This window comes from Citrus sinensis, chromosome 1 (genome assembly GCF_022201045.2).
Source record: "Citrus sinensis cultivar Valencia sweet orange chromosome 1, DVS_A1.0, whole genome shotgun sequence".
Taxonomy (NCBI): Eukaryota; Viridiplantae; Streptophyta; class Magnoliopsida; order Sapindales; family Rutaceae; genus Citrus; species Citrus sinensis.
The window spans coordinates 21,234,566-21,259,601 of record NC_068556.1 but is presented as its reverse complement, the minus strand read 5'-3'; the positions used below and the strand labels follow the sequence as shown (position 1 = coordinate 21,259,601).

The 25,036-nt window shown below is 36.6% G+C and overlaps 6 protein-coding genes across 8 annotated transcripts; 5 read left to right on the top strand and 1 right to left on the bottom strand.

The window, feature by feature from the left end:
• Nucleotides 1–1,733: 1,733 nt before the first annotated feature.
• On the top strand, nucleotides 1,734–5,186 carry LOC102629518 (FRIGIDA-like protein 4a). Its single transcript, XM_006489325.4, has 3 exons — nucleotides 1,734–2,733; nucleotides 3,819–3,994; nucleotides 4,415–5,186. Exons 1-3 carry the CDS (start codon nucleotides 1,842–1,844, stop codon nucleotides 4,892–4,894), a joined length of 1,548 nt encoding a protein of 515 aa, XP_006489388.1. The 5' UTR covers nucleotides 1,734–1,841; the 3' UTR covers nucleotides 4,895–5,186.
• Nucleotides 5,187–8,793: 3,607 nt separating this feature from the next.
• On the top strand, nucleotides 8,794–10,636 carry LOC102629801 (uncharacterized). Its single transcript, XM_006489326.4, has one exon. It carries the CDS (start codon nucleotides 9,257–9,259, stop codon nucleotides 10,328–10,330), a length of 1,074 nt encoding a protein of 357 aa, XP_006489389.2. The 5' UTR covers nucleotides 8,794–9,256; the 3' UTR covers nucleotides 10,331–10,636.
• On the bottom strand, nucleotides 10,612–11,317 carry LOC102630095 (ferredoxin C 1, chloroplastic). Its single transcript, XM_006489327.4, has one exon. It carries the CDS (start codon nucleotides 11,205–11,207, stop codon nucleotides 10,749–10,751), a length of 459 nt encoding a protein of 152 aa, XP_006489390.2. The 5' UTR covers nucleotides 11,208–11,317; the 3' UTR covers nucleotides 10,612–10,748.
• A 516-nt stretch (nucleotides 11,318–11,833) lies between these two features.
• LOC102630395 (cysteine synthase-like) lies at nucleotides 11,834–16,124 on the top strand. Of its 3 annotated transcripts, none has more exons than XM_006489328.4 (11): nucleotides 11,834–11,993; nucleotides 12,401–12,454; nucleotides 12,546–12,655; nucleotides 12,843–12,900; nucleotides 13,112–13,375; nucleotides 13,452–13,589; nucleotides 13,737–13,788; nucleotides 14,586–14,665; nucleotides 15,229–15,288; nucleotides 15,435–15,515; nucleotides 15,690–16,124. In XM_006489328.4, the coding sequence occupies exons 2-11, from the start codon at nucleotides 12,413–12,415 to the stop codon at nucleotides 15,780–15,782; spliced, it is 978 nt and encodes a 325-aa protein (XP_006489391.2). In that variant the 5' UTR covers nucleotides 11,834–11,993; nucleotides 12,401–12,412; the 3' UTR covers nucleotides 15,783–16,124. The 3 variants fall into 3 exon arrangements, with proteins under 3 accessions (XP_006489391.2, XP_006489392.2, XP_024958603.2); XM_006489329.4 differs by having other exon boundaries at nucleotides 11,849–11,870; XM_025102835.2 differs by lacking the exon at nucleotides 12,546–12,655 and having other exon boundaries at nucleotides 11,887–11,993.
• Nucleotides 16,125–17,245: 1,121 nt separating this feature from the next.
• LOC102631304 (uncharacterized) lies at nucleotides 17,246–18,938 on the top strand. The gene is made up of 2 exons (XM_006489332.4): nucleotides 17,246–17,413; nucleotides 17,857–18,938. Exon 2 carries the CDS (start codon nucleotides 17,975–17,977, stop codon nucleotides 18,689–18,691), a length of 717 nt encoding a protein of 238 aa, XP_006489395.1. The 5' UTR covers nucleotides 17,246–17,413; nucleotides 17,857–17,974; the 3' UTR covers nucleotides 18,692–18,938.
• Nucleotides 18,939–19,873: 935 nt separating this feature from the next.
• Nucleotides 19,874–21,666, top strand: LOC102606705 (prefoldin subunit 2). The gene is made up of 2 exons (XM_006489333.3): nucleotides 19,874–20,062; nucleotides 20,912–21,666. The coding sequence occupies exon 2, from the start codon at nucleotides 20,916–20,918 to the stop codon at nucleotides 21,360–21,362; it is 447 nt and encodes a 148-aa protein (XP_006489396.1). The 5' UTR covers nucleotides 19,874–20,062; nucleotides 20,912–20,915; the 3' UTR covers nucleotides 21,363–21,666.
• Nucleotides 21,667–25,036: the final 3,370 nt, after the last annotated feature.

Here is a 25,036-nt window from a genome sequence, read left to right as displayed (position 1 = left end):
GAGCTTGATTACCTTGCTAGCTTAGTAATAACAAAAGTGTCGGCCGCTACCGTGAACGAGGTAAGCATCCCGATCACCAACAAGCATACGTGATACGTATTTACATGACCAACTTGAGCACGATCAGATGTCTGCCTACGTTTGTCGCACATCTTGTCAAGTTTCTCTGGCCCAACAACTTACAATTACAAGTCCCAGTTATTCTTATTTTGGATATTATCATACCCTAATATTATTGACTGTTAATCAGTTGACGCCACACTCTCGCTCGTGTCATCTGTTCCAGGTTCATTTAAAACCTCAACAAGACCCATCGTGAGTTGGCCCCCCTTAGCTTTCATTTTATGGTTGCTTTTGTTTGCCTCCTGTTGCATGAACGCTGCCAATTTGGCACCATCTATTTGCCTATTTATGTCTTGTTTTTAAACATAAGCAAATCACTCCCCTTTAATCTCACATTCAGCTCCGCTCAATAATTATGGCCTAACGTGGACCCAAGCACCACACTTTAAAAGGATTTCAGTTTTTGAGGCTTAGTTTCAACTAAACCTTTGTTAGCGAGTCAAATTATACATGCATGGAATCATTGCCTATTTTGAAAATTGTTGGATGCTTGATTCAAACTTCTCAATCCAATATAGAAACTATTAACTATTAACAAACTTGTATGATTGAATTCTAATCTCCCTCAACCTCCAAATGTCAACACATTAAAGTGGGGTTCTTTAATATTTACGTGTCATAGGCCCAACCTCCCCGATGGTCCCCAATATTATTGTCTCAAAACATTTTTAGGGATGTAAATGCTAAAAAGCAATTAAAGTACGTTGACAAAATAGGAACCCAGAGTTGCGTATTTAAGTTCTGGGTGGTATTTAATTCGACGACAAAAGTATACGTCGAAGTTTGAACGTCTCTCACGTGGCAAGGAGATTTTAATATCACGTATACATGATGTGTTATCATTAGAAGAAATCATGCGATGAACCGAGCAAGAAACACATGCATACAATCAATTTAATTCTTCTACTACAGATAATATTCTTGAATAACAGCCCAAGCATGCCACGTCATAAGTTCTCATTTTGTAGTCAGCTTTCCAGTTATTTGCTGTAACAGAAGCTCCGCCAATATACGGGCAGACATGCTCTTTTAGATCTTGCTTTTACCAAACAACGGGATACACGCATGCGGCATGCCTGATCAACTCAGTGCTGTTCGTCAGTGTCCATCATCTTCACTTCTCCTGCAGTCTGTACAGTGACAATACAATCAATAAAATATTTTTATTTCTCGCGTATTTTAAAATAATATGTCTGGAAATGTCTTACTTTATGTGACTCTACCCATGTGGTGGTCACAGTGGGCCTGGCCCACCCCACACCCAACCCTCCACTTTTCCCAGCTTTTCCTCGCTCCCTCTCTCTCTCTCTCTCTCTCTCTGCTTTTTTCCTCTTACGATCTCACTTCGGTTTCCGGGAAAAGCAAGTTTCCCACTCCATCCAAACACTGCCTTATCTTACATCATCATCATCATCCCCACCTACCTTTAACCCCCCCCCCCCCGGCCCCCACCTTCCTTATCCTACGCACCCCCGGCTCACTCTAGAATCCAGCGCGGACCACATCCTTTACAGTCGCCTTCATACGTGGTATTCCAACAACCGTCCACGTCAGCAAGCTTGTTTTTGTTTTCTACTGAACTCCACCATCATATAATTCAGCCCCTCTTTTCTCGTTCATTTCTTTAGGGTTCGGTTTCAAATATCGGACTACTTTACTTTCTTTTAACTCGGCTTTACTGAACTCACCAAACGAGTAGCAAACTTAACTCGAAAACCATGGGGTCGATCCCCGATCCAGGCGAGTTAAGTGAGTTGAATCCGCTGAGTTTCGACGAGTTCCAGCGCCAGACCTCGTTGATGACCAGCTGCACACTCCTCTGGAAAGAGCTCTCCGATCACTTCACTTCTCTCGAGCAAAACCTCCAGAAGAAATCAGCTGCGCTCAGGCACAAAATCCAAACCCTGGACACTCAGACGAAAGCGTCATTGGACGTTCTAAAGAAGCGCGAGGTGACCATCGACGGCAGCGTGGAGATCGCAATGGAGAAACTCGAGGACCGGACCGAGGCGACGCTGAATTCTATCTCGCGGGGGCAGGAGCTCGGCGACGGCGAGGTGGATGACGGAGACGGGTTGTTGATGATTCTGATGAGTTATTGTTTGAAAATGGAGGCGAGGGGGTTCTGGAAGTTTGTTGTAACAAAAAAGAAGGAAATTGAGGAGTTGAGGAATGCGTTGCCGGCGGCGTTAAGTGAGTGCGTGGATCCTGCTAAGTTTGTTATGGAGGCGATATCGGAGGTGTTTCCGGTGGATAAGAGGAGTGACAAGAGCGGGAATGACTTGGGGTGGGCGTGTGTGTTGGTGTTGGAGAGTTTGATACCGGTGATGGTGGACCCGGTGATTGGGAAAATGAGGATGTTGGTGACACCGAGTGTTAAGGAGAAGGCGAAGGAGATTGCGGAGAGGTGGAAGGCGAGTCTGGAGGAGAGAGGAGGGATTGAGAATGTGAAGACGCCGGATGTCCATACGTTCTTGCAGCTTTTGGTCACGTTTGGGATCGTTAAGAAGGAGGATGTGGACTTGTATAGGAAGCTCGTGGTGGGTTCTGCGTGGCGGAAGCAGATGCCTAAGCTAGCTGTTTCGCTTGGTTTGGGTGATAAGATGCCTGGTATGTCAGCTATATTCTGTTTGTTAGGCTTCTGTTTAGAAATTTAACTAATTTTGGGCGATGAAGATGACAAAGTAGAAACATCAAGTAGACTTCTTTGATCGCTGATGGGTTAACAATGTCACAGATTTTGTATAACCTAATTTGTGAGGTTACTGTCAGTTATTTCGGGATATTAAGTTTTTGTCACAATGTTAGCTCCTGACAAATGTTGTCTGCATTTGTTGTTTGCTTGTAGAAAATAAACAGTTTGTGTTTAGAGATAGAGCATAATGAGTTTCTAGGTCAAGTATGGTCTGTGTATATGTGTAATTATGGTATCAGTTGATTGTTTTAGCTTGTATGTTTTGGCATGCTGCTTTATTATGCATCAGCAATTGGGTGTGGGTATTTTCTTGTAACTTTGTTTCCGACAATGTAAGTTCGGAATTAGTAGTGCATGTTAGGCTCCCCCCCCCCCCCCCCCCCCCCCCCCCCCCCAAACACCACACCAAAAAAAAGAAAGTGATCTATTGTGTTTTGTCTCAAATCATTTGAGGCTTTATTTATGTTGGATTAACTACTCTTGGGACACTGGAGGGGAGGCTGCATTTGTGGAAATTGCCTTTATGCTTGTCTTTGTTTACTGTGAAATAATCAAAATTCGATGCTCTTTTAGGGTTGGAGTTGGATGTTGGCAACACCAGTAGTATGCTGGAGAAACTAGTAGCGTGTTAAGTCATTTTGTGCCATGAACAACTCCATGCTGATATTGTACCCTAATGTCATTAGATGTTTAGAGGCCTAGATAATTATGAGTTTGAGACTTGGTAGTTCTAATACTAGCGCATGCTTGCAATCACGCTATAATTCTAATATCCAAAATTCCATAATTGGTTTAGGATTTTGTTTTGCATCTATAAGCATGACGCTTAGGCTATGCTTGAGGAATGTCTCTATTTGAAGAGAATTTCATTTCAATGGAGATCACCTCTCAGGGTATTCTATTAGTATATTCGAGTAGTAGCTATGTATTTTGTCTTTGGAAATATTATTGTGTAGCTGCTAATACTTTTTAGTTGTTACCTAACACTTAATATGCACAGAGATGATTGAAGAATTAATCAGTAGGGGACAACAGCTTGATGCGGTGCATTTTACATATGAAGTTGGCCTTGTGGACAAATTTCCCCCAGTTCCTCTGCTTAAAGCTTTTCTGAAGGATGCTAAGAAAGCTGCTGTATCTATTCTTGAGGACCCCAATAATGCTGGCCGAGCTGCGGTACATCTTTTCACTTACTCATCTTGATGCTTTATTGAATTCGCTTAATTGAGGCGATATTTGTTTGGTTTTTATGGAAATGGATGATATCCTCTTATTGAATGTCTGATTCTAGTTAACTTCTGGTCAAGTTCATGCAGATTAGGGTCATCATTTTTTGCATTTATAGTTTGGTTGAGCCTTTTTTTCTCTGTATTTCTATGTGCCAACTATATGCTACCTGCGGTGTTCAGTGCAGTGTCCAAGTTAGTGTTGAAAGCTACTGGTTTTACTTATAGCTCTCTTTGATTAGTTGTGGAAGGTGGAGGCTCAGGATGTGGGAAACTTTTGTACTTTTATCTCATAGTGAGTAGCACCTAATTTTTTTTTTTAATCTATGCTTTCAGCTAACTAGTGGCTTTTCTTTACATAATTTTGCAGCACCTTGCTGCACGCAAAGAGCAGTCAGCTCTCCGGGCCGTCATCAAGTGCATTGAAGATTACAAACTTCAAGGTGAATTCCCTCCAGAAAACCTCAAGAAGCGTCTTGAGCAGCTAGAGAAGGCCAAGACTGAGAAAAAGAAGCCAGCTGCAGTCCCTGCCACCAAGCGTACACGTGCTAGCAATGGTGGTCCAATGCCTCCAGCCAAGGCTGGCCGTTTGACCAATGCATATGTATCATCTTTCCCAGCACCTCCTACATTTGTCAGGTCTCCCTCACACACTCAATACCCTGCTGGGGTGACAGCATATGCATCTCCACCTGCGGTGTATGGCAGCAGGAGTCCTCCCTATGCTTACTCACCAGAAGCAGCTCCTCCCCTTGCTGGATCATACCCTGGTGCTCCCATGAACTATCCTGCATACGGGGGCTATGGCAATGGTTTGGCACCAGCTTATCAGCAGGCTTACTACCGATAGACATGACTACCCTTTGAAGATGGTAACCACTGATATGATAATGACTACTAAACCTCATTTGCTTTCTAAATGGTTTGTAATTCACTAACCGTTTTAACGGTAGCAATGGCTGTGTGTTAATTATAACTGTTATCATGCTTCTTACGTTGTCTTGGTGAGAAGTATCTGTATTTTCTAGTATTGATCAAAACTTTTTAGTAGTACTAGGTGATTGTGGAAAGTAATCATGATGGAAGATAACAATGTTGAATATTAAATGCCATCAATGTTTGTAGATTAGCTGTAAAAAGAATGTCTTGCCGGTTTTATTTTTTTTTGGTGTTCGTGTGTCTTCTTTTACCTGAAGTTTGGGTCTCGACATGGTAGCCCATTTAACAGAATTAGGTGGCTCGATATTTTCTAATTATCTGAACATTTTTTTTGAAAAGACTAATTATCTGAACATTAAATCAAAGTTCGATGGTATTTAGTTCCATCTGATCATTGATTGTCGCTGAGTTAGTTTGCGGCTCACTCTGCCAGGCTGTCTTTTTTTGGCCGGCGACTCGATGCTATCCCAGAACTTTACTACAGTGTTCAATGAATGCATGCTAACTGCTTTGGTCGAGCCATACATGAACCACGAGGATGACCTTTCGGCGGTAGAATATCTGGCACGATCCTTTTTTTTTCCCCCTCAAGGATTGCGGACGATGGTCGTCAAAAATGTATATTTTAAGTGATTGTAGGGTTTTAGTTTTTAGTATTTTAGTACTCCCGTTGTGCACCACAACAACGATATTCGTATTCATTGTCGTGAGGGCTTGTTTGCTTCTCCACGATTCGGGAATAGGTCAGGATTGATACCAAAATTAAGAGGTCAAAATTGATATTAGAAAATATAGTATATACTTAATTTATGTGACTGAGTATATAATAATAATAATAATAATAATAATAATATCTATCAACATATTAAAAGGATTTGGTCGAGATTGGAGGTTTCTAGAGAGGGAAGAAAAGTTTTAATTAGGCAAATCTTACACAGCTCGTTGAATTCGTTTCTACTTTTAGTAAAATATGGACGACGCTTTGGTTGCATCTTTTTTGCGAAATTGTGAGAAAAATTTTATTCCCACATACAAACAAATTGTGAATTTATTTACCCCACCTATACAATTAAGGGATTTAAGCCCATTCTACAACGTTTTTTTTCCCCTCTTTTTTTTCAAAATTATCTTCGATGTACATTACAAATAGATACATGAGATGAAATATTGGAACCCCTCTTAAAGTCTTCTTAATACCCCTTTTAAAAATTATTTTTTTAAAAAAAATTCAATTTTTTATATGCCCATTTTAAATTTTTTTGAATGTGTTCGGTTTACTTCATTTTTTTCCTTTCTAATGAAGGCAAAAACTACTTTGCATCGTGTGATTCGTACCCCACTCATTTGTCATTTACCAAAGTTATCGTTGGATTTCATCTGATGGCTGGAAAAGAAACACAGAGAGAAATAAGAGTAACTAGAGAAACAAGTAATGGGCCGGATCGGTTAGCTGGATTGGTAATTTTTTTTTTTTTCAATTTTCATTGGGAGGGCAGAAACCACTGCACCGCACCTGGATTGGTAATTGAGCACAGGGAAAATAACAAAATTAACCTAAAAATTTATGAATAATTGGCTACTTTCGACAAAAATCGAAGAAACCTGCAATTTTTTATCAAGCAAATAAATTAATAGCAACAACAGCGGCTAATCGAGACGACAACAACAATGGCTACTTTCCGCAACAGCAGCATCTTTAATTTGAGTTAGTTCGCTGAGTTTGTCCAAATTCTTAAATGGATAATGAATTTATTGTTTTAGTACTAATTGTTGATGATTATAGGTTAGATCTTGTTGAGCGATTAGTTTTTTAACATTAGGCTTGAATTGGGAATGAAAATTGATAAAACGCTTATGGAAATAAGTTTGTTAAAATACGTCAATACAAATGTTTGCTAAAATGCCTCAAAGAATACAATTTGTTGTTTAGCCTTAATTTTGCTATTATTTTACTTGAATGAACATTTAAGAAGGTTGCAACTAGTATTGTCGCTTGAATATAGGCAATGGTATGGTGTTATGGGTGATTATGAGCGAAAGATTTTTGTCACGCTAACCTTATGAGTGAAAACCTTGTTTTTTCTCAAACAAAACCCAGATTAAGAAGATTCAATACTTCATCATAGCTTTCAGAAGACAGTATCAAGACAATAATGCCGAGAACCATCACCTATAAACTTCACCCGGCGGAAAGATCATAGATGATGTTACACGTACAAACCTTTTTATTTTTTTATTTTCGATTTACAGGTGCTACGCCTTCAGCCGGTTATCCGTTTTTCAAATGTTAAATCTCAGCTGTTAGATACCTTTCTTCCCAATCTGACGACTCATTCGCTATGAGACAAATGATTGGAGTACCAAACTTATGACGCAAGATAGCTGGATCCTCTAATGAAATCCAACTCCCACGTTATTATTACTTATTTATTAATTTTTAGTAAGTTAGATGTCACGTTTGAAAACTCCATTACCAAAATGAACAGTAAAAGAATATTGTCATAAAAACTTTGCGAACAAATTGTTAAAATTAATAAACAAATGCCTTTGAATAAGTCTTTGAGTTTAGGACTAACGAACACTTTAGAGGGGTGCCAGTAACACACTAGCACTACTTCAGATACATAAGCCTAATTCAGAATCAATCATAACTAAAGTCCAACTCAATTTTTTTTTAAGAAATTACATTCACACATTGCACAAAGAAAATTAAATCCTTAATCTTAAGAATAAGACAGAGAGGTGTTCTTATCGATTTAATTACGTGTCCAATCTAGCCACAATGTACTTCCTTCTGTCTGTGGTCATTTATATTAATTTCTTTACTTTTGCAAGCTTCCTAAAAGGTACTAAAGACTTTGTCATGGCCATCATCGGTATTTTCCGAGCAACACACATTGTCGTCTTATAGCATCTGTTAGACATTCGAGGCATTGTGTATTTCCTCTACCTCATTTTCTGTTTTTTTTTTCAATAAATCTCCTAAAAATTCTTTTCACCTATCAACAAAAAGAAGTTATGTGTAAATTTTCGTTTCATTACTAACAATATAAAATTACTATAGTTATTAGAACTGAAAAAATAGATCATCGGGTTGTGTGCCTGTCGTATCAAATTTAAGTCAACTCAAACACGATCCATTTAATAATCGTGTCAAAATATTAAGACCCAAATTCAGCACGTAAAATAAACGAGTTATCCAATAACGCACTTAATATTTATATGTTTAACAAAATTTACATTAAACACACACACCCAGAGACATACTTTATTGATATTATAAATTATACATATCTACTAAAGTATTACACGTTTTATACTATTGAAGTTTTAATTATATATATGAAAATAGTAAAATATATTAATATTATAAAATATACATGTCTACTAACATTTTACATATTTATACTATTGAAATTTTAAATCCAAATAAATTTTATAAATAAATTACTGTATATATGTTCATCCTTAAAAAAATAAAAGATTAAAATGGGAATCATGTCCAATATTTGAGTTTTGATGATAAGAACTTAAAAACTAATTTAAAGTAAAAAAATATAATTGTGTTATTGATTGGATAAATGGGTCAAAAACTTTAACCCTAACCCGACACTGAAAAAAATTATATCAACCCAGACCTAATCCATTTAATAATCATATTAAATTTAATGAGTTATACTTATTTATTCATGTTGGGATCGAATCATGTCAAATTTTGTCAAACTCTAGTAGTTACATTGTGCTTGCATTGCCCTCTCTCCATAAGTTTTAATTTTTATTTATTATTTATGATATGCTATATAACAATCTTCTTCAAGTCTTTATAAAGTTGGGTCTTTTGGCGGTATATCTGAAAATTAGGTTCCTGAGGTTTTTAATGAAAAGTGGGGAGGTTGTGACACACGGAAACAGATCCGGTGCTCAGCTGAGCTTGTGCCGAGCACCGGATCCTGGTCCCTGACACTAACATGCGCGCATCTTTTAAGCATATACCAAACACGATAAAAGGAAGTGCAAAAGCAAACTTGCGCACTCAACTTCGGATACTGCCCACTGAAATATCAAATCCTTCTTCGATTCTACTTGATTTCGTGACATTTGAATCACTCTGGAGTGTACACAAAGGCAGCAGTCCTCGCGAATAGTTTAGCTCGAAAGAGTTAAATCACTCTTTGCACACCAACCGTTTGTTGTTTTGCTTCTACGAAACCCAGTATTCCTATGACCCATAACTGTTTTCCACGCAGCTTTCTAAAGTGACGCCTGCCCTGAAATGAAAATGACGATTACTTTCTTGCAGCGAAGCACTACTACTCTTAGATCACTAGTAGTGAATTCCCATTTTGTTTCTAGAGTTACTAGTTATTGCTCAAGAGCCTCGAACGATTTTATTGAGGAAAATGAAAGTCCCACTTCATCAACAAGTTACTCCAGTAGGACTAATCTTTCGCCATTGTTAAGCAGCAAGGGACCTCATTTTGGTGGTTATAATGTTGAGCTTGTAGATGATGAAACCTGGCAAGTTTCAGCAGGGTTAGCACACGCGTGGAGAGGATTAGACGAGGACAAGGAAGCAAAATCTGATGTTAACGTGGTTGATGATGACGATGATGCTACATCTTTTGAAGGTGACTCGGATTTTGATGAGATTGATAATATGAGAATTCGTGGGGATCTTTTTTATAAACTTGATAAGGACTCCAAGGAGTTCGAGGAGTATAGTTTTGATTTTCATAGAAGGAAGTCTTCGAAGACAAAGGAGGGTAATAAAGATAGTGAAAAGAAGGAAGCTTCAAAGGCAAAGACTGATAAAAAAGAATGTCAAAAGAAAGAAGCTTTGAAGAGAAAGAGTGACGCTAAAGAAAGCAAGAGGAAGGAAAGCCCACGTCCGAATCTAGCCTCTAGAGATGATGAATTCAATAAGATCGTGATGAGTGATGACAACGTGGAGAAGAGAGTTAGAACCCCAACTTTTAATCAGCTTACGGCTCCTTACCACGAACCGTTTTGCCTGGATATCTACATATCGAAAGCCTCTGTTCGCGCCTGTATTGTTCACCGCGTTACTAGCAAGGTGGTTGTTGTGGCTCATTCGATTTCTAAAGATATGAAATTTGACCTGGATTCAACTCGGAATGCAACTGCTTGTGCTGCAGTGGGAGGTATTCTAGCTCAGAGGGCGTTGGCTGATGACATTCATGATGTGGTTTACACACCGAGGAAAGGAGAAAAGTTGGAGGGGAAGCTTCAGATCGTGCTTCAGGCTATTATTGATAATGGTGTTAATGTCAAGGTGAAGCTTAAGCAGAGAAAACAGAAGAAGGCTAGCTATCGGCCTGCTTCTTAGTAACATTGCTGCCTGTATCGCTGTTCTATTAGGGGTTTTGTTCTAAAAGATTACATATCAAGACTTTGTGCCTGCGCTTGGCTTCTTCCTCTGCCTACAGCAAAATTACCGCCAGGAATTGCTCTATTGTGCACTAGGCTGTCTTGCTTTATGCTTTTGTTTCTGGTATTCTTAGATTTTTGCAAGATTTTGTTCTAAAATAGTACATAAGTTAATTCAATTCAGTTATTGTTAGTTCTAGTGCATAATTCAACATATGCATCAAATCCAAAAGGACATAATAAAGTGAATTATTTTATGCTTGAACATACGTGCAAGCACAAATATACTCTATTCGGCATCCCCGCGGCATTATCAGAATAACACTGAATATGCAAAACAGAACTCTCAATTCAACAACTAACACATTACAAAAGCTTCAATCATCAGCAGTAGCCAGCTGCAGTGCCAGCAGCTCCTCTTCGGGAATGGTCTTGATACGACAATCCGACCTCGGATACGCAGAACACAACAATGCATAGCCGCGGTCCACAACATCATCACTAAGCATGCCTTCACTCTGATCAACGGAGCCACTGATAAGCTTAGCGGGGCAAGTCATGCACACTCCAAGCTTACAATCGTGCGGCACGGTCAAGCCAGAGTCCAATGCCTTGGACAAAATGGTCTCATCAGGGTCCACTTCTAGCTCTGTGGACTGACCCTGATGCTCAATCACCACCTTGTAAGATCTCACAACTGTTGCTGATTTTAGTAATCTTTGTGATGCTAACCGTTTTCCGGGGTTAAAGTGGATATATGAAAGCTTGGTGGTGGTGGGTTGGTTTTGCTTTGCGAGTGCGAAGGAAGGAGATGGACTGAAATGAAGAGTTGCCATTGTTTTTGTCACTCAAGAGAGAGATATCAAAGCTGAGCTTTGTTGCGAGCGTTTTAGGATGTGTGGACGTGGTTTTTGATAAGATAAGGTTTTGGCAGTCAATTTGTTTTTTTAATTTTCTTACGTAATTATTTGGTAAAAAAAAAAAATGATTGTAGCATCTCCTCTTTACAAATTATTTTCTGTCCCATTAGATGAATTTATTAGCCCTATCATCAAGTGGAAATAGCTGGGTTGGTTTCTTTCAGCATTACGCTAAGACTTTGGAGGAAATTGAGGAATTCTTTCATATATGTTTGTGCATGATAAATAAATGGACAAATTATAATAAACTTAATGTCTTTAAAAATTATATTACATTTTAGATAACAGAATTAAGTAATTTCTAAATGCGCTACCTTTTATTTATTTTTATTCATATCTTATTCAATGTAAAAATTAAATTACTATTTTTATGATTCTATCTCACATAAATCTTTACTAATTTTACTTGACGGGTTTTTTTTTTTTTTCCTTTTTCTAAATTAAGTTTGTTTTCATATGACTTTTCCTTTTTTGGTATTTTCTACCCGTCACTGCATGGCAATTGACAATTGTGTGAATCCGCCAAAAAAATTTGGTTACATGACAGTCACTGATAATAGAGACCTCAATTCAAGTCAGGTTCAATCACTTGTCTTTTGCATCCTGTTCTTTAAATTCAATATAAATCCTCTCTCTTTATTACCCACCATTTTTATTAATTGTTATCCGTAAGCCTCACCACCACCTTCTACACAAGTCAAGGTGATTTTTTTTTTTTTTTAATTTTAGTTGTTTTTGCGCTTCGATTTTATGTTTATTTGATTTATGACACTTAAGTACTGCCGTTTTCACTATTCAAATCAGTCTATTAATTTAAAATGAACCCATCAACGACCTTATAATATCTGTATATTTAAGATTCTCTATTGTCTCTGATTGAACAGTCATTGATTAGAATGGATTAACCGTTTGGCTGTCAGGAAAATTTAGTGACCTAATGAAAACAAGATGGAGTTTTTGTTTATTTTAAAAATTAAAATGTACCCTAACTCCGTCACAAACTAACTAACTAAGGGATTAACTTTAGGTAATTTTTTTTCCCCTTTATAGGTGTATGCTAAATTGTCTTATGATGATGATGCTTAAATATTTTGTTTGATTGATTGCAGTAATCATAAAACATGGCGGTTGAGAGTAGCAACATTGCAAAAGATGTTACAGAAGTAAGTTTTTGTTGACATAAATTTAATTGTTCATTGTTATGCGTAATAGTTTGCTCAGTAGGAAGTTTCAAAATTCTATGTTTGTGTACAGTTAATTGGCAATACACCATTGGTGTATCTCAACAATATTGTCAATGGGTGTGTTGCCCGCATTGCTGCTAAGCTAGAGATGATGGAACCGTGCTCTAGTGTCAAGGACAGGTGTCGTTGTATATCCCTTGGAACATTTTGTCTGATTATTATATTGCTGTTTCCTTTAACTGTCTGCTTTAACTGTCAAGAAGTGGGTTTTTACCATTCATTGAGCCTCTGATTTTGGGTTTTTCGAATAAAGTACTGAGTGATGTTTCTTTTTTAGGAATCCTAAATTTTGTTTCCCAATGTGCAGGATTGGTTATAGCATGATTTCTGATGCGGAGGCGAAGGGTCTAATAACACCAGGGGAGGTTTGTTGTTTTTCCTTATTTCAAAACAGCTGGTGTGGCATTAATAATAATTTGATGGAGATAAATGAATTTGATTTCCTCTATATTTTTATGGTAATATTTTGATCTGGATTTGAATGAAAGAAAGTTGGGCGATTGTTATTTGGTGAGATTTTTTTGTATCTGCTGAATTGTTTGTGGTGTTGACAATGTTTTATTGTGCCTGTTGAAGAGTGTACTCATTGAACCTACAAGTGGAAATACTGGGATTGGTTTGGCGTTCATGGCGGCAGCCAAGCAATACAGGCTTATCATTACAATGCCAGCTTCAATGAGTCTTGAAAGAAGAATCATTCTTCGAGCATTTGGAGCTGAATTAGTTCTCACCGATCCTGCTAAGGGGATGAAAGGGGCTGTTCAGAAGGCAGAGGAGATTCTGGCTAAAACCCCCAATGCTTACATGCTGCAGCAATTTGAAAACCCTGCCAATCCAAAGGTATTTCCTTAATTAAAAATCAAGTGGAAGCTGTTGGTGGTTTGAAAAGTTTAAGTGATCGATGTTGTTAGTGCAGATCCATTATGAAACTACTGGACCAGAGTTATGGAAAGGGTCAGGAGGGAGAATCGATGCCCTTGTTTCCGGAATTGGTACTGGTGGCACAATAACAGGTGCAGGAAAATTTCTCAAAGAGAAGAACCCCAACATAAAGGTAAGATGATGATTTATTTCAAATATCAATTTAAAAGTGAATGTACATATGCGAGTTTTGGAAAAATGAAATTTTATTTCTCTTCTGCTTTGAATTATTGCTCCTTTCTTAGAGTGGCGTCTGATTATTTTACCCTTTCCTGAATAGCTCTATGGTATAGAGCCAACTGAAAGTCCTGTTCTATCTGGAGGAAAACCTGGTGAGTTATTTTTAATAACTAGACTCCTTGGATGATCTTTTCTCTTTGCATATTCCAGTTTCTGCACTCTGCATCGTTTTATGAAATCAGTAACTGGGATGCACAAGTATTGGTCACGCAGTTTGGCATTGAACGATCATATGAATAAAGGAGAGGAACCCTTGTAGTAGGTGTAGTAGTAAAAGCTAGCAACACAGTTCAAACTTTACAGAGAAAGACTCTTTTTTAAAATTTCGAAACTGAATTCTGCAGCATGTCTGTTGTCCTAGCTATGCTTATGGACCAAGACCTTTTCTATGGTGCTCTGGCCAACTTATATTGGAAAAGATCATATCATATTGTTTGTGCTTATTGAAGCATATTATCAGTTCTTTCTGTGTGCATGTGTTCATTAAGAACAATAAAAACGCAACCGTTTCTTATTTCTTCTGAAACAAATAGTTTGGTTTTTTCTGTTAATATTTCAAAAACATTTTTAAAAAAGTTTTTTGTTGTTGTAATGTGATTGTCTTTGATATAATCTCCTTGTACATGCATCATAGTTTCTTAACATATAACATTAAGTCCGATGCCACAGTGTGTAATGATCTTGGATCCTCCGATTATTTTGTTGGTAACTTAGTTTATTTAGAGTCCATGCTTGTTTATTTGGGCTGGTAGATGTATATTTTACTCAACACATGAAACCTGATATACCCCTTTGCCATATGTACGTCTATGCAGACTTGTGTGATACAGTAATTTCTTCAGTATTGGATGTGACTAACCTCAAGCATATTCTCTGTCTTAATGTGAAGGCCCTCATAAGATCCAAGGAATAGGTGCTGGTTTTGTCCCTGGTGTTTTGGAAGTCAATATCATTGATGAAGTTGTTCAAGTAAAGTCCACAAATCTTTCTCCAGATGCATTAAATCATGCAACTTCGTTTGTCCACTTCGTGCTTTTTTTTTTTTGAGTCCTCCAAAAATTTGGTAGTCCTTTAGAAATTTGATATTGAGTTTGTTAAACACTATACAACCGGTGTAAAGGGTTAACAATTTTTCCTAACATTATCCCTTAAATTGGTGTTACTAGACAACGTAAGGTAATCTTGCATGATTCTAACTTCTCCTCAGCAAGTGACTACCAACTCTATCCAAATTAGAGGCATATTGACTAAGCCAAAATTGAAATACATAAGAGATTTTAATAGAAACAGAAACTTTGAGTCTCAAAATGTTCGGAGATTGAAGTGTAGCAAGCATATCTGTATGTGTAACACATGATTATATGTTGCATAGAGAAGTTTGTTAACTTCTTCCAGCGACCATGTCTATTGGTCATGTTTCTTCTAATATTAGTACAGTTTCCCTGATGTCTGGTGCAAGTTGTCTCTGTATCACCTCTGATAACCGCAACTGTTATCTAGTTACTAAATTTCACTTTCATGTAATCTTCCAGGTATCGAGTGATGAAGCAATTGAGACTGCAAAACTTCTTGCGCTGAAAGAAGGCTTGTTTGTAAGTTTGTAGTTTTTCTGAAAATATCTAATTGTGGATTTAAAGCTGGTATTTGTGGTCATCTAATGGAATCTCATTCTTGTTTATTGTCACTGCAAAGAGCCTTTTCCCTAGTTATCCTTTAATTGTGCGAGCATCTACTGCAGGTGGGAATATCATCTGGTGGAGCTGCGGCTGCTGCAATTGAGATTGCAAAGAGACCAGAGAATGCTGGGAAACTCATTGTCGTATGTTCACAATTTGCATGCATTACATCTGATTCATGGCTCATAGCAATAACTTGCATGTCCTTTTCATTCATCTTTTGATTTCTGCATTTCTCACTCTCTCTTTACTCATTTAAGATTTCAGTCTTGATTGGATCTACCTACTCAAAAGTTCTGTACGCTTAACTTATGCAGGTTATTTTCCCTAGCTTTGGAGAGAGGTACCTCTCTTCCGTGCTGTTTGAATCAGTGAGGAAAGAGGCGGAAAGCATGACTTTCGAGGCCTGAGCTGTCGCTGAATTTGATTAGTTTATTAGAAAATTGCTTGGTTTTTTTTTTTTTTTTTTGAGAACATTGTTAGAAAACACAAATGTGCGTCACAGCTGCGCATTGTGCTTTGGTGGTTCCCTAATGCTTCTGCTACTGCTAATAATGTCATAAGATGAATTCCCCTCTTCTATTGTTTTTTGGAATTCCAGAACGCACAAAGACATTGCTTCCCACTCCAACCAGTCCATTTATGGATGTGGATTCATATTGACCATCTTGTAACTTCACCTAATAAATACTAATATTTTGTATTTTATATATTTATTTGAATTATGTAAAGCAAATGCTGCTGTTATGTTAGGCCTGCCTTAAAACTTATCCAAATCCCCTTTCCAGCAAAGGTGAGACTTGAGCGTTAGAACTTAGAAATAAAAGTAGTTTCTTTCTCTTATGCATCACTCAAATCGTTATGTGATAATTTAATTATGAATGATGATACAATCACAAATTCTTGTACAAATTGACACTGTATTAATTCATTGGTTGAATGAAAATAAAAAATAATAAAAACAAATCATGTGGGCCAAGTGATATTTAATTTAATTAATTTTGTAATACCATATCAGTTTATACAAAATAAATTTATACAAAAATTTGTAACTATATCATTACTAATTAATTATTATGCCGGAGGATTCAGTGCACGGTTCAATTGTATTAAGAGTTAGGTGGCGTTTGTTTTTTTGTCTGAAATCTGAATAGACCTGAATTAGTCTGAATTCTGAATAGATCTGAATGTCTGAATCTGAATAATATGTTTATTTTTTCGTCTGAATCTCAGAAAATAAGTATTAAGTTGTTTGTTTTTTTCAACTTAAAAAGCTAAAAATATGTACTTTTACATTTGTATCCTTATTAAATTTGAATGTCAAATAAATAATATATTAAATACCATAATATTTTAACATTTATAAGTAAAACTATATTCAAGTGAATACATAATTATTTTGAAATTTTAATATATAAAATATCATAAATTTTAAATTTTATCATATATAATATAAGAAAGAAAAAATATGGATATTTTTATATAAGGTAAATGTCTATGGATAAGTTTGGGATAGACATGAAAAATAAATTATAAAGTAAGGATATTTTTGACATTAGCAAGTAATTGACTTAATTCAAATTTCTTCATTAAGTAAAAAGTTAAAAAAATTGGCTTATTTTATTAAGTCAAAATTATCTAAAAAGTCTCATTAAGTTATAAAAACAAACACCTCTAATTAACTTAATTAATTAAATTAAATCATTTTAAATTATTAAGTTAAAAAACAAACGCCACCTTAGTTTGTACAGGAGTACTTGTATAAAAATATTAAAAGAAATTTTTTTTTGAAAAGCCTGGTAGTTGTGGCCTTGTGGGTGGCCAAAACGTCGCCGTGTCTTGAGCTTTTTTATGTTTTCAATTGCTTCAACCTGCCTTGCTTATAATAATTATATCGCCCTCTCCACTAGAGTCTACATGTCGACTTCAATTAATTTATGATCTCCTGGAGGGGCGAACTGGCCTTTAAAATTCGAAGGGCTAGGGTTTTCGATAACTTATTAGATTCGCTCTGCGGTTTCCGTGTCACAAATCACAACGGGTACGCGTTCGCTTTTTCTCTTCTTCTAAAATCAATTGAAGTAAAAACAAGCAAAGTAGAAGTTAACAATTTCATCTATTCTTTAAGAATTGTGAACGTTTTGTTTCTTGAACAAGTTGGCTATATTCAAAATGTTCCATAACTGAGCTTGTCATCTCCATCAATTTGATTTTTCTATTTTATATTTATGAACTTATTGTTGCATTTAGTTCCTTGCTCTCAATATTACATCTCCACATTGCGTGTGGTATCTGCTGCCAGTATATATGTCATATATTATTTGGGCGATGAGGTTGTTTAGGGTTTGTTTCTGAAGCTGTTGAATAAAAGTGGGAGTTTACCAATTGCTTTAGCTGTTCTGTTGCCGCTTTCATAATTAAGCAAAAGCACAAGAGCTGCAAACACAACTTTACCATATGAAAATGTGATTCCGGTTGTTTCAGGTATACTGACGCTTAAACAATCCAACCCAGTTTTTAAACTATTCGGGGATCCTATATAAAATTGATCAGCATACGAACCTAGTATAATATTCTCGTGCGTGTGCATGTGTGTTTGGTGATGGGCAACCGAGAAGAAGAACTTCACGCAGCGGCAAGGTCTGGTGACCTGAAAGCAGTCCAGTCAATACTCATCTCTAACCCTTTGTCTGTCAACTCGAGAGATAAGCATTCGAGAACTCCTCTACATCTAGCTGCATGGTCTGGGCAGACTGAGGTGGTCAGTTATCTCTGCAAGAATAAGGCAGATGTTGGTGCTGCTGCAATGGATGACATGAGTGCAATTCACTTTGCGTCCCAGAAGGGCCATCTAGAAGTTGTCCGGACTCTAGTTTCTTCTGGTGTCTCCATCAAGGCTTGCACTCGCAAGGGCCTGAATCCACTGCATTATGCCGTTCAGGGGTCTCATCTGGAGCTTGTGAAGTACTTGTTAAGGAAAGGTGCCAGTCTTACTGCCAAAACAAAAGCAGGAAAGACCCCTCTTGATCTTGCACGCAATGAAGAAATTCGCTCATTTTTGGAAGAATGGGAACAATCTTCTAAGAAACCAAATTTGAATGGTAAAGAGAAAGCTGGGGAATCTGAGACCAAACTAGGGGACTCTGGTGTTGAAGTTTCAGCTTCCAGTCCTGACGGAAAGCGAGATGAAAACCTAAAGAGGAAGGGGGATGAAGATGATATTAAGGAAGAAGCCTCGTCAGAACCGAAAAAGGCAAAATTAGTACTTAAGCATCTTGTAAGTGAGGATGACACACAAGATGATGAAGAGACCTCGTAATACTGCAAAGTGGCTTGAGAATGAATTGAGTTTGGTCAGCCTCGCAAACTACCATATTAGTAAGTAGTAGTTGCATACTGGAGCTCATCTTCCCTTGTAGCTTAGGATTATGTAGAACAGGAATAATCTGATTGATGTAACTTTTATCAGAAGATTTTGGGGAATTTAACATTTGAACTTCTGCTGAAATTATGGGTGTAAGCAAATTTATGTATCCGTGTTTGAATTTAACAGCATCTACCCACAACCCTCGCTTTTCGTATGGATATCATAACCTCCTTTGCTGAAAATACCATCCTAACTGCTATATATAGAGATCGCATCGCTTTTGCTTGTGTATCTGTTCCTTTGAATTCCTCCTTTGCTTATCATCGTCATCGTTTATATGCATGGATTGATAATAGCAGCCTTGTTTGAGCATTTCTCTTCAGATTTTATCTAACATCCGATTAAGATATTTGAAGATATCATTGCTCAAGTCTAAGGCATCTCCAGTGCACTTGTTTCGTCCTGGTCTTCCTTCAATAATACCACAATAGTTTGACAGACTGATAATGTAAGACTTAGATCTTGATGTTTATTATGGAACTTATGATGTCATCTGTTATGGTATTGTAAACTTCTGTTCAGTGGAATGAAATTTTAACCATTTTTTTTTAAATGCGATAATTAGAACTAGAAATAATTTTTTTCTTTTTTCATTTGTATCACACCAGTTTTATATTTTAATCTTTACCTATAATACTTGTTAAGTAATTTTAACTCAATATATCATTATATATTCGACATATTCAATCATTAATTAGTCACTGTTGAACTACCGGATGAATAAACAAAGAGACTGGCAAATTACGTCTGTTATTCAGAGAGAAGAAAGTGGAGAAAAAAAAAGAAAAAGAAAAAGAAAAAGAAAAAGCTAAGAGAACACTGGTAAAAGGCAAACTAACTCCCAATCCCAATTAATAATTAAAGTAAGAGACGGAAATCATGTACTGAGATCTAACATCAATGCATCATAACTGACGTCTGAAGGTTGGAGCATTGGAGGGAATTCCTAGAATTGGGGTTATATCTGTTATTAATAAAAATGTCAGGGTCACTGATGAAAATATCTCAAAAAAAATTTGCGACTTTTATTTAGCGGAATTTTATAAATATCTGGAAAGTGAAGCCATTATTATTAAGTCATTAACCTCATTGTAGACCTTTCTAGGTTTAAATTGCTGGACTTAAACGTCACCGTTTATCTTGGTTTTTCCGGTTTGCTCTCTCCGTCTCTCTTCAAGTCCTGAGACCTGAGTTTCTGCTCCCTCTTGTCTAGGGTTAGGACCTAGGGAGGGTTCACGCACTTAAATTAGATTCAAGAATCAGGTATGCCTTTTTAAGCTTCACTCACTCTTGTTTTTCTCTTACTCACGAATACGATATTGCTTGGCTCTCTAAATCTTGTTGTGTTTAAGATATAAGAAGTTAAGTGATATGTAATGTCGATGATCCCTTCACTATCATGCTGTCTCCATCGATTTCTGTTGATATAATTTGTAAGTAGTTATTGAATACTTGAAATTCTTTCTGTTGTTCATTGTAGGCCCATTTTTCATTTATGCTTTTTCTCTTTTTGGGCATTTTTTAAACAGATGTTTTGGGTAAGAGATGTTTTACGTTGTGCAAATTTTAATCGCATTAGTTTGACATATCTGACACTTGAAACCATTGAGACAGTCTAAACTATCTTGTGTGTATCCAAGCATAAGGTAACAACTTGATTGATGGATACGACTTGGTTATAGTTTAAAAGGGTTTGAAGCAGTCAAATTCTGCTTGGACCTTTGTTTCAGCATGGGCATCGTAAAATTCGAGCGTTTTGCTTGTATATTGGATTCCTTGACAAATAAGTGTTGTATGTACATATTTTTGCTTACCGTGTCTTTTCGATACATCTAACGTGTTTGGGCAATGATCCTAAATCTTGGCACCTTCTGTTTCTGCTTTAAAGAAATTTTATTTTCTGATATGAAGGAATATTGTTTTGATTGCTCTTGTTACTTCCTAGAAAGTTACATTTACATCTAATCAATGAGTTGTTTGCTGTTTGCTGGAAATGGAACCTATGTCTGCCAATGCTTCCAACTTTTTAGCCCTCTGTTTTTTATTCATATAAGGTGGAGATGTAATTTTGTAAGTGGTCACTTTCTTCAAAATCTTCTTTTTTTCTTGCAGAATCATGGCTGGCAGAGCTGAAACTGAGCGCAGGGAACCGGTAAATGAACAAATAGTGGCAAATATGTACACATCTATGAGATCTGAACTAAATCAAATCTACTCGAAAATTACCGAACTGGAGATGGAGGCAAGTGAGCACTCATTGGTTATTAATGCTATTAAGCCACTTGACCCTTCTAGAAAGTGCTACCGGATGATTGGAGGTGTGCTGGTGGAGAGAACAATCAGTGAAGTCCTTCCTGCTGTGCAACGCAATAAAGAGGGGATAGAGGAGGTAATTGCAAGGCTCAACGAGGCCTTGGCAGCGAAGAAGAAAGAAATTTCCGACTTTGAAGCTAAATATAAAATTAGGATTCGAAAGCCTGAAAGTGAGTCCAAGGATGATGGTAACCGGAAGGAAGGTTCGGCTCAAGGAGTCCTTGTTGGCCCTGCTGGTTCAAGTGAGTGATAGGTGTTGTATTTTAATTCCACCGTGATTTCTTGAACTTGCTGGATGGAAGTATTTTGGATATTTATTACACCTGCTGTTAGAGAGCTGGGCCTGCTAATGGAGTGTAACAGATATTGCTGAATGATAATTTGTGCTTGATATTTCTGAATGTGTTTGTTTCAAAGTATGGATTTTTGTGACAAGTCCTGCAAGTAAGAAAACTAGGATCTGAGTGATGCATGCCTAGGCTGGATGCAGTAATATGGATTTATCAGATTACTTGCTTAGGTATTTGTCTTGATATAGTAAAAATTTCCCAGAATCAAGTGTTTCTATTGTCCCTGTGCGCGAATGTTGCGTTGTGAAGGCTCCTAGACCTTTGGCAGAACGGGTTCTTTACTGATCACTGCACATTGCATCATCAGGTGTAGGTTGCATCATCAGTTTTAATTCTGGGTAGGGCTATTTTCATTCTAACGTGTACTTTGAACACAATTATTTTGAGAAAATTCTGTATTACTAAAATAACCCGCATTGAATTTACTATTGAGAATATTAATATAATTTAAGAAAAATACTATTACTGGGGATGAACAAATCTCAACAGGATAAATGAATTTCAGTATTTCACATACACCAATCGCATGATGATAGGACGTCGAAGGAAAACTAAAGATAGAGAGAAAGAATAAAGAAAGATGAAATCTGGGAAGAAAATTCATAGAAAAGTAAGAAAAAAAATTTTGAAACAAGAGGTACAAATTAAATATAAAAGTACTTATTATATTTGGTACGGCATGCAACATTTTAATTCCCAAACCTGCTCAATATTTGAAGGAATAGATATCTATATAGCTAGGGCTCAGGATCAAATCCCAATTGAAACGCTTTCCAATCAGATCTTGAATCTTGATAACAGGCTTGGCCGCTTGGGAATCGTTAGTTAATGTAACGTGACTTGAGAAACATAACTATTTTATGAGTGTAAAGAGAAAATGAATTTTTTTTTTAATTTATTGAGAGTGTGTAAAATAAAATAAAATGAAATAAGTATTCAAGAGTGAATTATAGAGTCCAAATTGCCCTGTATTTTAATTCTTCATTTGCTGAAAGTAGCAATGATGCATCCCGTATCCTCGTCAAATAATGCTTTGTTCCTCACATTCGAAGATTAAATTTTTGTCAGTGACTTGAAGGAAGCCATCCATGTAACTTTATACTCCAATGTCGTCTTTAATAAATTAGAGATCGTTTATGCATTTTAATTTTTTAAAAAAATTAAAAATAAATTAGAGAGCAGAAAGTCTGCTATAATTTTAGGAAAATGAGATTCTTCCCACGTTAAGCACCACAATAAGCACCAAACGGTGCGTTTTGGACATACTATAAAATGAGCCAACTCACGTGTAATACACATAGCAATCCCAACACACGTGCAATCCATCTCACGCGACGCACAACTTTTCTCCATTTGCTCTCACAGAAATCTCACTGTTCTCAAACCTTCTGAGGGTGCTCGGCGTTGGTCTCTGGCCGTGGGTCTGCTGTCTCTCTTCCCTGTCGTCTCTATTCTCAAACTTTCTCGGCGGTGGTGCTTGGCATTTGTCTCTGGCCGTGGATCTCTCGTCGTTGGTCTCTCACCGTGGGTCTGCTTTCTCTCTTCTCTATCGTCTCTGCTGCTCTCAAATTGTGTAGGTAATGGCAAATTTCGTGAGTATTGCTTGTCATTGACTATTGTGAATTATTTATTTGTGTGTTACCGGACAAGGATGATTTTCTTTTGGAAGGGGTGAAATTGCAACTGTTCATAGTGATAGAGAGAGATTTAAGTTTGAAATTTGTTCTTTTATGTTTGAAGATGAGTAGAGAGTGATAGCATTATCCAAAAGCTAGTTTATTTCGATTATTCATCACATCAGTTAGTAAAGATTGTAAATGTGATTGCCTAGTTCCTCTCATGTTTGCTGGGTCATAATTGCAGGAAAAATAGCTTTAGTTTAGTTGGAAGGCCCTTTTGTTTTACATGACGGATGTGTGAAATTTTGCAGTGCCCTTGATTTAGATTTCCGTATTGACATGATTTCTAACAAATACAACAAGTTATAGGACTAAAAGATGAAAATATTGTATTGATATACTGGTAAGTAATAATTGCTAGATTATTAAGTATGCATACTCAAAGCTTTGAACTAAAGAAAAATTTCTTTCAGCCCTTTAAAACCCCTAGGTAATTCACTTACAGTAAGCACAGACAAAAACACTTCCAATCTCTAATTTTACCATATTAGAAATTTTTTCTCCACGTGTTGAAGTTAGTCATGCAAGTTGAAACCAATCTGTTTAAGCTTGGGGTTTTATGTCCTGAATCAAGGTTAAAAGTATTATAGCTTTAGCTATTCCTGAAGTGAATTTCTGTTAAAAAGCTATGCACGCATTAAGTTAGTGCGAGAGTCTGCTGAAGCATATGTCAGCTGTGTGTTTGGAGCTGAGTATTCTTCATTCCACATTTTGGGTTTTGGTTGACCTCCAGCATGACTCAACCCACTTGAGTTAAAAGCCGTAGAGTAACATTCTACCCATGATATTTGAGTTTATCAAGTCACCATATTTTAATACTTCTCTGGAAAACAAATATATATGTTAAATCAGGTAGGAAAAATAAAAAGTTAATTATGGAGTTGTAATAGTGCAACTAAGGTTTTGAAACATTAAGATCTTTAGCCATTATGTTACTATCCCGTAGTTATTTTTAAGTTACAAGAGATAATAAAAAATAACATCATATTTTAATTACTTACACTAATCCTGCAAGTGCTGATGGTCTAAAGTTACTTACACTAACCCCCAACTAGTCAACTCCATCAATTCACTTTCATTTCTAAGAACAGAGCCATGCCCCTTCTTCTCATTTGACCATATTTTTCTTCTTTTTGTTTTCTTTGTAGTTGAAATTAAATAATTTTATTTGAGCTGAATGAATGCAGTAAGATGTATTTCTTTTTTTGGGGGGGAGAAAAAAAATCAATAAGCTGGTTTTTAATATATTGGCTACCATTTTTTCTTTCTGGAAGGAATCTGGGTTGAAGTGTATATTGAACAGAATTTGTTCAATCATTATGTCTTCAAGCACAAACGAAATTCAAACACAACTGAAAGCTTGTGATAAATGCTGCAACAACAATAAGGTCTTGCGAACTTCACGAACAAAAGAAAATCCGAATCGTAGGTTTTGGAAGTGCAAAGGATGTGGGGCTTTTGAATGGGATGATGATTGGAAGAGCAGTGAATGTAATGATTTTAGAGGGATGGAAGATCGTATTATAAATCAGAATAAAATTGACATGTTGTTAGCAGAAGTCCGCAAGTTGGGCCATCAAATCGAATGCATATCTCTTAAATTTCAGTTGCTTGAGCAAGAATTTCAGCGAAGACAACAACCAAGTGTTCTTGTAACATACGTCCCGCAAATAATGATAACTCTTTTAATATGTATTATATTTAAGTTGTGTAATTAATTAATGTATTGTTAGTGCAATGACTTGTTGAACCAGTTTTTAAGATAACTTTGGTATTGATGGGGAAATGATATTCCTTTTTTTGCAAAAAATTTGTTGGTAGTCCATAACTCCTGTGTCATTTGCTTCTTTGAATCAATTAATTTTTCCTCTGTTGCAAAGCCAAATATAATCATT

Bases quoted from the DNA above. Each gene is read 5' to 3' on its own strand.
- LOC102629518 (XM_006489325.4), top strand. From the start codon at position 1,842: ATGGGGTCGATCCCCGATCCAGGCGAGTTAAGTGAGTTGAATCCGCTG. The intron at 2,734-3,818 runs GTATGTCAGCTA...TAATATGCACAG, and splicing joins TTTGGGTGATAAGATGCCTG to AGATGATTGAAGAATTAATC. The intron at 3,995-4,414 runs GTACATCTTTTC...ATAATTTTGCAG, and splicing joins ATAATGCTGGCCGAGCTGCG to CACCTTGCTGCACGCAAAGA.
- LOC102629801 (XM_006489326.4), top strand. From the start codon at position 9,257: ATGAAAATGACGATTACTTTCTTGCAGCGAAGCACTACTACTCTTAGA.
- LOC102630095 (XM_006489327.4), bottom strand. From the start codon at position 11,207: ATGGCAACTCTTCATTTCAGTCCATCTCCTTCCTTCGCACTCGCAAAG.
- LOC102630395 (XM_006489328.4), top strand. From the start codon at position 12,413: ATGGCGGTTGAGAGTAGCAACATTGCAAAAGATGTTACAGAA. The intron at 13,376-13,451 runs GTATTTCCTTAA...TTGTTAGTGCAG, and splicing joins AAAACCCTGCCAATCCAAAG to ATCCATTATGAAACTACTGG. The intron at 13,789-14,585 runs GTGAGTTATTTT...CTTAATGTGAAG, and splicing joins TCTATCTGGAGGAAAACCTG to GCCCTCATAAGATCCAAGGA.
- LOC102631304 (XM_006489332.4), top strand. From the start codon at position 17,975: ATGGGCAACCGAGAAGAAGAACTTCACGCAGCGGCAAGGTCTGGTGAC.
- LOC102606705 (XM_006489333.3), top strand. From the start codon at position 20,916: ATGGCTGGCAGAGCTGAAACTGAGCGCAGGGAACCGGTAAATGAACAA.